Here is a 13,773-nt window from a genome sequence, read left to right as displayed (position 1 = left end):
CCTGTGCCTGAAGAGGGGTGAAACCCCGAAACCGGTCCTAGGATGCTTGTTTTAGGGGTGGGCGGAATTTGCGTAATCGCGTTACGCAAATCTCCGCGAAACGGTATAAAATCTCAGCGAACACGCAGAAATTCCGCAAACACGCGGAATTGCTTGTTCGCGATGCTTTTTTCATGTTCACAATCGCGGTTTGCGTGCTCGGGGAGAAATATCTCGCGAACACGCGTTTTGAGAACGCGAACAAGCAAAAATTCCGCGAAGTCGCGGAAAGCGGAATTTGGGGCAATTTCGCGGACTCCGCAGAACGCGAAATTACCCAAATTCCGCAAATTCCGCGAACGGAACGGAATTTACCGCCCAGGCCTAGCTTGTTTCCTGTCCATCAATTGTTGTTTTTGCATTTGTCACCCCGAGTGGGACGGGTATGCTCAGACGTGAGTCCTGTGCTCTCCATGCCACTGGAATCAAGCTATCCTGGCTGAAGAGGGGTGAAACCCCGAAACCGGTCCTAGGATGCTTGTTTCCAGTCCAGGGAGGACCTGGCTTGGCAGTTCGGGCTGGACTGTTCCCATGAGGCACAGGGTCAAGACTGATTTGCATATGGCTGGGTTCAAACTGGAATGGCATGTGAGCAAAAAAACGATGGATTTATGCCCAGATCTCTGTACTGGGGTGAATGTATGACATTGTTCTGCATTCTGTCCATCAATTGTTGTTTTTGCATTTGTCACCCCGAGTGGGACGAGTATGCTCAGACGTGAGTCCCGTGCTCTCCATGCCACTGGAATCAAGCTATCCTGGCTGAAGAGGGGTGAAACCCCGAAACCGGTCCTAGGATGCTTGTTTCCAGTCCAGGGAGGACCTGGCTTGTCAGTTCGGGCTGGGCTGTTCCCATGAGGCACAGGGTCAAGACTGATTTGCATATGGCTGGGTTCAAACTGGAATGGCATGGTGAGCAAAAAAACGATGGATTTATGGCCAGATCTCTGTACTGGGGTGAATGTATGACATTGTTCTGCATTCTGTCCATCAATTGTTGTTTTTGCATTTGAAATAAATTCTAAAGCATCGCCTGTGGGAGTCCTGGAGTTCTTTCGTGTGTGTGGAAGTGAACTTTGATATATGTATATGTATGTATATGTATATGTGTATATGTATATATGTATATGTATATGTATATATATATATATATATATATATATATATATATATATATATATATTCAACAACCTCGATGACGCTGAACCTCCAACTTGGCGAACAGAGACACTACCAATCCCAGGAATAAGGCAAGATGTTGTTTATTTGACGGAGATGCACAAAATCTGACGCGTTTCGGGCGGTTGCCCTTGCTCACAGATAGTCAGTGCCTGAATTGCCATTTTTTTAAATCTGCTTTGTGTGCACCACGTGGGGTAATAGACATAGACAAACTACTAAGTGCCTAAGTACAACAACATGGTTCAGTCTTTCTTCTATTCAAAAAACGAGTTATTTTTAAAATATCAAATGTGAGGATCTAAAACACATGACTGTCAGCTAAGCAAATATCAAATAAAAAAATATACAGCATGAATGCGAAAACTTATTTTAAGATGCTAGCTTGGTATAATAGACAGAAACAAAGGCCATACATTAACACAAGACACATGTGAAAAATCGATGCTAGAATATGTACAAACTATGCTGATAAATATGTGCAAATTACGCCGTGCAAATTATGCTGTTATAATGTAAATACATTTCATATAATCAATTTGCCAAATATATGTGCAAATAACGCAAACAATGAATAAAATTCGTCACATAATCTAATACAATCCTTTATCAATCATTTGATGTAAAATATATGGCATGAATGCTCATAAGTCTTGTATATGCCTTCGAAATATGAAATCCTATTTATAAATGTTGATCCCAACATAAAAAATATTGAATTTTGAAATGGCTGGACCATGTCTTAATTAACCATGTCTGAATTGTTTTAAAATACATCAAACGTGAAAAACTTAATAAAACGAGTGAAAAAATGTTTTACCCAAAAAGTGTGCCACTGATATCTACTGTATCAATACCAAATTCTAAGAATAGAATAAAAAACATTTTTTAGCAAAAATTGGCAATGTCACAGGGAAGCAGCTTCATGTAGAAATGCTACTAATGGTGTCATGTCTGTAATTTATTACTCAGTTTCATTTTATAAAAAATGATACAGATCCTCCGTAGTGTTCAACCCGTTGGGGAACTTACTGTCCAGTTCTAAAATTAATTTTGATTCCAGCTTTCTTAACAATTTGTCCCTGTCCCCACCTCTTTGTAATTTCGGAATTGCTCCGATCACGTAATAGCTGAGGCATTGTAAGTTGTTATTGTGGACTGTTTTAAAATGCCTGGCCACAGGGTATGAAGTGTCGTTGTTAACGATAGCTCGAAGATGTTGGAGCATTCTGACATGCACCTGAAGCTTAGTGCTGACCACGTATTTTAAGCCGCAGGTGCATGTCAGAACATAAACTGCATATTCAGTCTTGCAGTTGTAAGTACCCCTAATTTGAATCATGTCTGGGCTGAAGGGGGTAGCATATTGCGTGGTATTTGTTCCGAACTTGCAGGCCCTGCAGCTGGAACATTTAACAAACCCCGGCCGGCAACCACATTAAGTCTTTGCTCAATTCCGGAAAGCTTTTCGTAATTTGGGCCCTCATAGAAGGTCCCTTTCTGTAGGTGATAATGGGAGCTGTGGGTTATCTGGGGGCCAAAACCCCATCAGTCAAAAGTATTGGCCAGCTATGGTTCAAGATGGATCTGATTTTCCTTTCTTGACGATTGAAAGTAGTCACAAACCCGGGAGTGCCTTCCATATCGTTAGCTACTGAATCTGTTGCTTGTGTGGATGGGGGATTGGTATCTAGTAATGCCTCTCTAGGTTTAGTTTTTATTTTTGCCATGGCTTGTTTTAGAATGGTGTCTTTATAACCTATTAAGTGCCTGTGTAGTGCAGTGTGACAAATCCTCCTCGGTGCTGCAGATACGTTTGAGTCTTAGAAGCTCTCCGTATGGAATATTGTTGATGACTTGTCTAGGGTGGGCACTGCTGGCATGTAGAGTAGTGTTTCCAGCAGTGCCTTTTCTGTGCAAAGTAGTGGCTATTTGCCCTTTGTGTATGTAAATTTTTACATCCAAAAAATCTACTTGTTGTTTGTTGATATTAGATGTAAATTTTAAATTTTGCTCATTAATGTTTATATTTTTAACAAATTCAATTGCACTTTGTTGGTCCCCTTTCCATACAATAAAAACGTCAGCAATATAACGCAGCCATTTAAGAACATAATCATGGTAAGCAGAACTGTGTGTGCTTGAGGACCTGCTCCTCCCACCAGCCTACGTGCAAGCACGCGTAGCTGGGAGAAAAGCAGGCCCCCATCGCAACTCCTCTCTTTTGTAGGTACAAGTTTTTGCCAAATAAAAAATAATTGTTGTCAAGACACCAGGTTACTAGTTCTATAAGCATTTTGTTATGACCATAACATTGTATCGGTCTTCTGCTTAAGAAGTACTCCAATGCCTTCAATCCCGTATGGTGTTCAATACTGGTATAAAGGGATTCAATATCCAAAGTAATGAATATCAAATCCGGAGTCCAAACTAAATTTTTAATCTTTTTCAAAAAGTCCCCAGTGTCTTTGATGTAGGTGGGCAAACCAGTAACTATGTCCTGTAAAAAGTAATCAATATATTGGGTGATACGTTCTGCAACTCCTTGCATGGCCGATATAATGGGCCTTCCAGGGACAGGTGATGTATTTTTGTGCACTTTGGGGATTAAATATAACCTCGGTAGAACAGGATTTTCAACATGTAGGAACTTAAATTCTTCAGCCGATATCATTCCTTCTCTCTTCCATCTGAAAAGGATTTTTTTGATATTGTATTGTCTTTGGCTGCATTGTATTCCTTGTGTGTGGTTTTTGCATAGCAAAGGGGATCACTGAGCTGTTTGTGTGCCTCTGCAATATATTCCTCTTGAGGCCAAATGACAATATTTCCCCCTTTGTCCGAAGTGGTGACAATAATATGATGGTCATTGCTCAGTCGTTTAATTAATGCTGCATTTTCTTTTTCATGTTCACTTTTATATCGTCTCCTGTGTTTGATTTTGTAATGCAGTTTTTTAGATCCTCCACAATCACCTCATGGAAGGTATCTATGGTCCCTGGGCATATTAGGCATGAAAGTGGACTTTGGCTTGAAAGGAGTGATATGTGCTCCTGTTTGTAAAATTGTGGCGACATTGAGTTCTTGTTGCGTTGATGAGGCCTCCCCGGGTTCAACCGTATCACTTTGAAGTTGGTGCATGGTGAGAAATAATCTAGCATCTGCTGCTGTTAAATCTGTGCTAGGCTGGATGCTGGTAACTTGTTCTCGTTCTTTGAGACCTTCTTTAATACTGAAATTTTTTTGTAGTTTCAGTTTACGAATATAACAAAAGACATCTACACGTGTACTGGTGTAGTTAAAGTCACTGACAGGACAAAAAAACAAACCGAGACTGAGGAGCTGCTTTTCCGCCTCGGAAAGGGTAATAGACGAAAGATTTACTATAGTATTATCTTTTATTGATTTTTGCGCCAATATTGCCTTTTTGGTTTTCTGTAGGAATTTGCGCTTTTTGCGACGTTCTCTCCGTCTTTTGTTGATTCTTGCTCTTTTTTCTTTTGATTGCGTGGTCTCAGGGTTTGCAAACGGTCGTACACTAAAAAATCAATTTCTTCACCAAGGTCCAGTATTTTCGACCTGTCATCTGTTGCTAGGCTGCTGGTACTGCCTTCATCTGAAGATATCATGCTCGTTATGGAATCAATATCACTTTCTACAATGGCAGATTGAATGTTGGCGCTTGCCAATGCTTCCTTGTGAGCAGACATAACGGTTGTTGATTGGTTTGATTTGGATTTTTTGATGTTGTCAAATTTGCGCGCAAAAGTGTAGATACGACCCTGCTCATAGTCCTCCTTGTCTCGAGCAAATTTGTACACTTTGCGCGCTTTAATCTTATCCTCTTGTTTCACCAACCGTTCCTGTATTTCTTTTTTGGATTTGGTGATAGAATCATTAGGTTCAAATTTGCAGAGCATTTCATTTATTTCATCAATCTGCTTAGCCAGAGCCAGTCTGTCAACTTCCGCATATTTTACTAGAAGCTTTACCAAATTGGTTGATGCTGCCATCATATATATATATAGCTCTGGGGAATACAATTCCCAACATGCAGCACAAGCAAAGTGCAGCCCACTGAGGGCTTTGCTAACCAATAGCAGCATGTGATGCAATTTAACCAATAGCAGCATGTGATGCAATTTAAATAAAGGAGCAATCTGCAGCCACTTGTAAACAGCCTATGATTAAGGGGCGGAGAGCCCTGAAACGCGTCGGGCACCTTAAACCTACCGTGATGTAAAGGCGAGTGACATCAGTGCAAGCCGTTGGCTGGGTTGCAGCCATGTGCGTCCTGAAGAGCTCCAGGGCAATTTGGTTTATATGTATATATATTTGTGAGTGAGGTGCTGTGTGAGTGGCAGTATTCTTGAGTGGGTGGGTGTGTCTGTGGCTGTATGGATGAGTGAGTGGCACTATGGGGGTAAGTGGGTATATAGTGACTGTATGGGTGAGTGGGTGGGTGTCTGAATGGCTGTATGAGTGAGTGGCTGTTTGGTTGGCTGTTTGGTTAAGTGAGGTGGTGTGTGAGTGGCTGTATTGAAGAGTAAGTGTGTAGATGGCTGTATGGGTGAGTGTGGATGTGTGAGTGCTTGTATGGCTGTGTGAAGGGGTATGTAAGTGGTGAGTGAGTGTGTGACTGCTTGTATGGGTAGGTGAGTAGCTGTGTTCAGGGGCTGTATGGGTGAGTGAGTTGGTGTGTGAGTGGATGTGTAGGTAAATAGGTGGATGTGTGGGTAGCTTTATGGGTTAATATGTGGCTATGTGACTGGTTGTATGGGTGAGTGGCTGGGTGTGTAAGTGGCTGTACAAGTGAGTGGGTGTGTGAGTGGATCTATGGAGGAATGAGTGGATTTGTGAGTACTGATATGGGTCTGTGAATGGGTATGTCAGTGGTTGTGTGGTAGTGAGCATACAAGAGGTTGTATGGGTGTGAGTGGTTCTGTGGATGATGTCATCAGTGATGTAATTTGAGATGTCATCAGTAATGTCACTGACAATACCATAAGCGATGTAATATGTGAGGTCATAAGCAGTCCATTGCGGGGGCGTAAAGTCAATTTCTGTAGTTTTTTAACTAGTAGTCACGTTTGCAGAGTAGTGGAGAAAGGGGGTGGGGCATTTGACCAGCCCTCAGGAATCCCGCAGTGTGGGGCTTACTGGAGGTAAAAGGAGGAGATTCAGGACCCCAAACACCCTCAGCATCCCCGGCGACTTCATCCCCCAACCAGTAGTGCACCTGAAGGCGTAATTGCAGAGTGGTGGTGAAAGGGAATGAGGCCTCCGGTGACATGCCGGGCCACATGGGTCTCCATTCCCTGTACCGACTTTTGTCCCGGGACTCCATCTCCCAGGGCCTGACCTCCATTCTGGGTGCCCTCGTCCCAAACTGGGGTGGCGTAGTGAGCAAAGAAGCGATGGATTTTATCCAGATCTCTTGACTGGTGGGGAATTTTTGATTTATTCAGCATTCCTCCCATCATTTGTTGCCACAGCACGTTTCACCCTAAGTGGGATTAGTATGCCCAGATGTGGGTCCCTTGCTCGCTGTGCCACTAATTCAAGCTAGCCCGGCTGATGAGGGGTGATGTACCCCGAAACTGATCCCAGAATGCTTGTGCTGTATCCAAACTGGCGTGGCGTAGTGAGCAAAAGAATGATGGATTTAACCCATATCTTTTGACTGGGGGACAATGTTTGTTTATTCAGCATTCCGTCTGTCATTTGTTGCAGCAGCACTGGTCCTACCCAGGGCACCCATTCACCTCCATTGTGGACCACAGGGGAAGCCTGAATGCACCAGTAGTCTGTGCCAGATCCTCACCTCCTGCAGGAGCTGGCATTGCTTTCAAACATAGGGAGCTGCTAAGGCATCTCCCTGTGTATGAAAGCAATACTGCTCTGCTTCCAACAAGCAAGAGCATTTTCAATGCTCTTGCTTGCTGGAAGTGGAGCGTTTGCTGTGGTTTAGCGGGAACTTTAAAGCTCCCGCCAAGCCACAGCAAACAGCTGAGTCTCTGGGGTGGGCACCCTGGGAAAGACCCTGCCCTGGGGAGCCATGTTTGGCTACAGGAACGGGGGCCATGCAGCCCCCCTCCATTCTTTGATTTTGCTCAGAGAAGGTGGTAGCCCCCATGGTGGGCCAACTCAAGCCCGCCCACATCTATATTTGAAAGTTTCCTGGTGAGGTGGCGGTCCCTGGGGCTGTGGGTTGGTCCACACTGACCCAGGGACTCAATGTAAAGAAAGCCCTGGGGAGGTGGCAGTCCCCTGGGGGCCCCTCACATTCAATTTCACATGGTCCTGGGAAGGTGGCGGTCCCCAGGGGGGCCAGGCAGGCTCCCCTGCATTGTTACCATTCTTTGCCCAGGGGAGGTGGCAGTTCCCGGCACTGCGGGGGACTGTGCGGGCTCCCCAGCATCAATTTACCATTCGTTGCGTAGGGAAAGCAGCGATCCCCTGGGCACCCCCCGCATAATTGAAAGCCAGTATAGCTGGGATTTGGGCTACCTACGGGCACCCTTGAAAAGAAGTGTGGTAGACCGTTTTACTTAAAAAAAAAACAAAAAAATGTTGCCACGGATCCAACGCAATTTGTGGAGAAATTGACCTCCCCAGAAATGTTTTTAACCCCCAGCGGTGTCCCTGTGGGGGACCCCTCTATCAGTCCTAGGGCTCAGGGTATTCCTACCCTGCCCCCTTTTATTTATCCACCTCAAGCTGAGTCCCAAAATGACTGCTAACACTTCCTGGTTGAAGTGTTGGCAGCGAATTAGATTTGAACACAGGGACTGCTGGATCCAAGGATAATCTCCATGCCTATATATGCACATTTGTTTGCCAGTTAATACCTTCCAAACTACTGAACGGATTTACACCAAATCACAAAAATCACATACTCCATAACAAAAGGTAGCTTTCTGCCAAATGTGGTGTAATTCCGTTCAGCGGATCGTGCTGTAGTCCTGTCTAGAAGTCCTATGGGAATTGACATTGGGAATTGACATTGGGAAAACCAGTTGTGGACCCCACTTTTCCTCTACCCCCGCTACGTGAAACATCCCGAAAATTTCCAGACACCATCTGAAGTAACGGGCACATTATTTGGTAAACTTTCATGAAGATTCATTAACCGGCGCCAAAGATATAGGCAACTGAAAATCCCCCTGAAAGTCAAGTGACCCTTTCTGTGTTTCCCACCTCCCAGCCATCCTGCACCACTACTTAATGGTGACCGCTGAGCTGTGAAAGTGCAGTCCACTAACCTTTAGTGGACTTGCTCCCTTCACGGCGCAGCTCCGCCTGATAGCTGCTGCTGCCCCGTTGCTGCTGCTGACCCGCTGATCAGGAGTTGAAGGCCCTCCTCCACCCGCAGGCTCCTGCCTGTGCCTCATCCCTGGTGGTCTAGTGGCAGAGCATCACTGCTCTGCTACTATGGCTGTCCCTCTGTCTCTCTTTTCTGCTCTTTCAAGTTTTTGCTTTATTTCTGCTCTTTCTTCTGCCTTTATAATGTTTTTCTCTTTTGCTCTTTTGTCTGCTTCTGCCTTTATTATGTTTTTCCTCTCCTTTTTCGCCGCCCTCGCCCCTGCCGATGCGATCCCCATGGCCTCGCCCCCTTCAGTGATCCTTCCCACTTGCGTGTTTCCCACCTCCCAAATGTCCAGCCCCCATAGCTCTATGTTATAGCAGCAGGAAGGCGGCTCTTGGTGGGGCTCTGCTTAACAACTTATCCTGAATAAATCTACTTGAAGAACCTACATGGATTGGACCTTCTTTTATTTACTACACTCTACTTAATGGTGACCGCTGTGCAGTGAAAGTGCAGTCCACTAACCTTTAGTGGACTTACTCCCTTCACGGCGCAGCTCCACCTGGTAGCAGCTGCTGCCCCCTCTGCTGACCCGCTGGTCAGGGATTTGATGCCCTCCTTTACCCGTAGGCTCCTGCCTGCACCTCATCCCTGGTGGTCTAGTGGTAGAGTGTCACTGCTCTAAAGCTAGGGCTGCCCCTCTGTCTTTTTTCAGTTTTTACCTTTATTTCCAGCTGTTGGAGTGCTTCCTGAATGCAGAGCACTTTTGGAGGATGTAATTGCACGGCGGGCTCGGCCGTGAAGGAATGCACCACCCTTAAGAACTGAAAGGGCCCGGAGGAGCTGAACTCGTTTGGCATCTGAAATCGGCACAGTTGGTTGTGAAGTGTGGAGACAGAACAGCTATTCTGAGGCCCACTGGAGGGCTTGAAAGTGGTCCTTGCAATTGTTTGATTACACACAACCCACTGGAGGGTTGAAATTGGCGCAGAGAAACCACAAGTTCCAGCGTGCACCAGAATAACATTCACTGAGAAAGGCACACCGGAGGCCTATAAATTGAAGTATTGCGCAGGGAACTGTGGGAGCCTTAATGGATGTGTGTTTTCAAACTGCCTCTGACGAAGGAGAAAGAATCTCTGAAACGCGTAAGGCAGAAGGATTTGAATGATCGGAATGGAAGTTCTGTTTCCTTTTAAATAAAAGGTTTGGAAAAATCACCAGCTGTTGGAGTGCTTCCTGAATGCAGAGCACTTTTGGAGGATATATATATATATATATATATATATATATATATATATATATAATCTCAAATTGCAAAACACCCAAATTACATTTGCCAGTAAACGGGAATGGACACTAAATCAACATATTAGTGTGAAAGCCAATACGTAGTGTACTTTATTGAATGCCCATGTGGCTTAAAATATGTGGGAAGTGCAGTATGTGAACTCAAAAGACGGATTTTGGAACATGTGCGAGCAACAACAAATAAGAACTGGAGCAATGCAGTGGCCAAGCACATGGAGTCCCATCATGATAGTGATTGGAAGAATTTGAAATTTTATGCAATCGAACAAGTAGAACATCATGAGCGGGGAGGTGACCATGCACGCAAACTAAGACTACAGGAATCATGGCACATTTTTAATCTACATACTCAAACCCCACATGGCTTGAGCCAAAACGAACAACTGTACATACATTTATGAGACTTTTGACTTCTCTCATAAGAATGTACTCTGTTTTGATGTCTCACTTTGCACATGTCACTTTTATGCGAATTGTTTACATAAGGGTTATCTTATCAGGTTAACAAGCTCTGAGGCATCAGATTTGCAATTGTTTTGGCTAACAATATATAGTGTGAACTACCTATGAGCATGACTCGACAAGGAATTCCATGTATTTACTGATAGAAGTATGCCATATATATACTGATCGGTTGGGAACTACCCAATAATTGGGCCCGAAGTCTTTTGCTTGACTCAATCAGAAAACTTAACACAATGAATAACATTGTGTTAACGAGGACCTTCCATAACTGTTAGGTGTAGGGTTTTCAACTATTCAAAATAAGGTAGTCCTATGCATCAAGTGAAAGAGACTGACACCCTCTAGATACTAGGGTAAAGATACCACAAATATCTGTGCAATTGAATATTCCTAATGCTGCTATAAATCGGTTTAAAATGGTTTTAATATTGTTTTATAGGAGTTCACATTTTAATTGAACAACCAATGACACAAACATGATTAATAATATTCTTGCCTCAACGTGTTAGCCATGTACTGTCTGCATTTGCACTTTATATATTTTACTTTCGCTCACTTTGTGCACTACAGTGACCATAACCCTGCGGGTGTAACAAACAGGAAATGAGGTGTTTCTAATTGGTATTGAACAGCTACCTGAGATGAGTTTGTAACCACCCGTGATCAAGGTCTGAGTCAAACTGAAACGCGTAGGGATTTTCTTGGTCTTTGTATAATGAAATAAAGGAAACTGATTACCTTCACATGTGAGTGCGATCTGACTTCCTTTGGAGGATTATATATATATATATAATTTTAGGGAAGGGGGGCTGCATGCTCCCCTACCCGGGCCGATTTTGGCACCGGGAGACTCCTTCCCCCTGGGCCTGACCCTTTTTTAAGTTTAAATACCCCAAACCGATCCCAGGATGCTTGTTTATGGTCCAGGGAAGACCTGGATTGGCAGTCTGGCTGGACTGTTCCCATGAGGAACAGGGTCAAGACAGATTTGCATATGGCTGGGTCTGAACTGAAGTGAGCTAAAAAACGATGATGGATTCAACACAGATCTGTGACTGGGGGTTAGTGTCTTAGAAGTTTCAGCGCTCCGTCCATCATCTCATTTTGTTTTCTTCCCTCTATACTGGGTGGTCTGGTCTCACCCAGGGCACGCAGTCATTTTCGTAGGGGACCGCACGGGGTGCCTGAAGGCCCCCGTGGTCCCTGCCGGCTCACCGCCTCCTACAGGAGCCACCATTGCTTTTGGACAGAGGGAGCTGCTAAACATACAGCTCCCTCTGCCAAATTTGATGTAATTCCGTTCAGCGGTTCGGGTTGTGGTCGTGTTAAAAAAATCAAAAATCCAGATATATATAACTTGAGGAAAACTAGTTTTAGGACTCCCCTTTTTTCTTGGCCCCAGCTTGACAGATCGCCCCGAAACTTTCAACACAGCAGCTGAACCAAAAACGGGACGTTTGTTTGAAAATGTTGTTAATATTCGTCAAGCGGCGCCAAAGTTATTGGCAAAACAAAAATCTCTTTTCCTATGGAAACTTTGGTCCTAATTATAACTACCTACTGGCAACCACCAGTAGGTAATACATACATACACACACATATACAAACACACATATATACATATATATATATATATATATATATATATATATATATGAGTTTATCAATAAAAATTAATACATGGAAGGAATTGATATCTAAGCAATGTGATCATTGTCAAATTGTAAAGGTGTAAAGGTTACGTTTTTTCTACTGTCCTTATTAAGACATATACGTCGCTTTTTCATTTACTCGTACCTAATCACACAAATGTATGATTTGTTGGAATCTTTTTAGGAAAGGATGGTGTTTCTGCAAAAGCTGCTGTGAAGTTTTCAAAACTGGCTTTCAGCCATGAGCATTGGGATGCGTTTGATGCAGTTATTCCATCTGTGATTTCGTTTGTCCAGGTAATTATAAATACATGATGGAACTATTGGTGTGGAGCTGTTTGCATGATATATGGAATAAAGTACACCCTGAGTTACAATAAGGATAGTGCAAGTTACCAAGGAGCTCAGTGACCATTTAGAGGAATGAAGCTGAAGACTGAGTTCCTGTAAAAATGTCATGGAGCTCCGATGTACTTGGTCACACCATCAACCTTCTCACAAACCATTTAAATACTTGGACTGTTGCTTTTTTATATGAAAGAGATAGGATGTATGCAGACATGATGAATAAGATATTTTTCGCAAAAAATATTTTAGAATCCGTTAAATGCAAGTCAGATTTACAAAAAAAACTCTTAACTCAGAATGTGTAGGCGGCGTGGCTAGCAGCCGGAGATGGCAGACGTCTGTTAGACGAGCTCCGGGCCGGGGGCTCCATTATCCTGCAATTCGCTAACTTTCCATGGGCTGGGGCAGTGTCTGACTCCTGGGCGCTGCTTCTGTAGGCCGGTGGGCTGCTCCGGTGTTCCCGTGGATGCTGCACGGGTCGCCGCCGCCGGCAGTGGTGCTGTAACTGACTTCTTGACAATCCGGGCCTGGCACAGTGGTGGCGAGCTGCGGCCACAGAGCTGGAGTGCGGCGGAGGCCCCCTGACGTGAGGCGGCGTGCGGCAGCAGATCGTACTCGACCTCCCGGACTGCGGCCTGGTGGAGGGCGGCTGGTGATTGGACCCGGGCCGCCCTGCGGAGTGCCTCCGCTGCGCCCACCTATTGATCCGCTGGTGCGCCTCTGGTGGTAATGGAGATCTCCGGGGCGAGACACGTGCCGGGTGATGACTGGCTGCGGTGGGGACTGTCGTAGCGGCCCTGGAACCCGTGAGTAGACACCCGCTTGGAGAACTATGCTGGACTGAGTGTCTGAGCGGGGCTGCTGTGGAGGAAGCATGTGGGGATGGCACCGGCGGCGGCAGGCCTCAGACCAACGGCTTTCTTCGCGCCACGTACCGGTTGCGGACCTGCGGACCGGTGCTGGTGAGTTGTTGGCTGGGGTGGTTATCTGTGGTTACCGCCTGGAACAATGCCAACGGGAGAGCAGTGTCGATGGTGCCATAGTGGAGCCCTAATACCAGTAAGACTTTGGGGACCCTGGATGGACTAGCTTTATGCTGAGAGGCTCCTTCCTTACATTTCCTTACGTGCCAGAATACCGTGTCTGCTTGGCAGCCTGCTCGCCTTACGGGGACTTGTGCCTGATCCGGGGGCGGATACAGAGGTGCGCATCGGGGCCCGGAGTGTTGCTCTTCCCTCTGCCTATCGCGGGGCATAGTGCCTGGGGCGGGAGTCCTCACGAATGCGTCCGGCCTTCCCGGATTGTTGCCTCCCTTTTCCCTTGGTGCCGCAATGGGTAAGGGCAGGCCCAGGGTACCTGTCCAGCCGTCTGGTGAGGAGACTATGTCACAACCCCTGGACCGTGCGGACGGACGCCCGGGCCCATCAGCAGGAGTGGGGTCACCGACTCCGTCCCCGGACAGACTGGATG

General features: G+C 45.4%; 1 protein-coding gene across 1 annotated transcript in view; it reads left to right on the top strand.

The window, feature by feature from the left end:
- Positions 1-13,773, top strand: part of CFAP54 (cilia and flagella associated protein 54) — a 2,172,274-nt gene that overhangs the window by 258,470 nt on the left and 1,900,031 nt on the right. Inside the window, exon 11 of the mRNA XM_085653834.1 lies at positions 12,140-12,252. Within this exon, the coding sequence (XP_085509960.1) occupies positions 12,140-12,252 (113 nt within the window). The remainder of the gene's footprint in view (positions 1-12,139; positions 12,253-13,773) is intronic.

This window comes from Triturus cristatus, chromosome 4_1 (genome assembly GCF_964204655.1).
Source record: "Triturus cristatus chromosome 4_1, aTriCri1.1, whole genome shotgun sequence".
In the NCBI taxonomy this organism is placed as follows: Eukaryota; Metazoa; Chordata; class Amphibia; order Caudata; family Salamandridae; genus Triturus; species Triturus cristatus.
The sequence above is the reverse complement of the archived record's forward strand: the minus strand, read 5'-3'. Positions and strand labels throughout refer to the sequence as shown.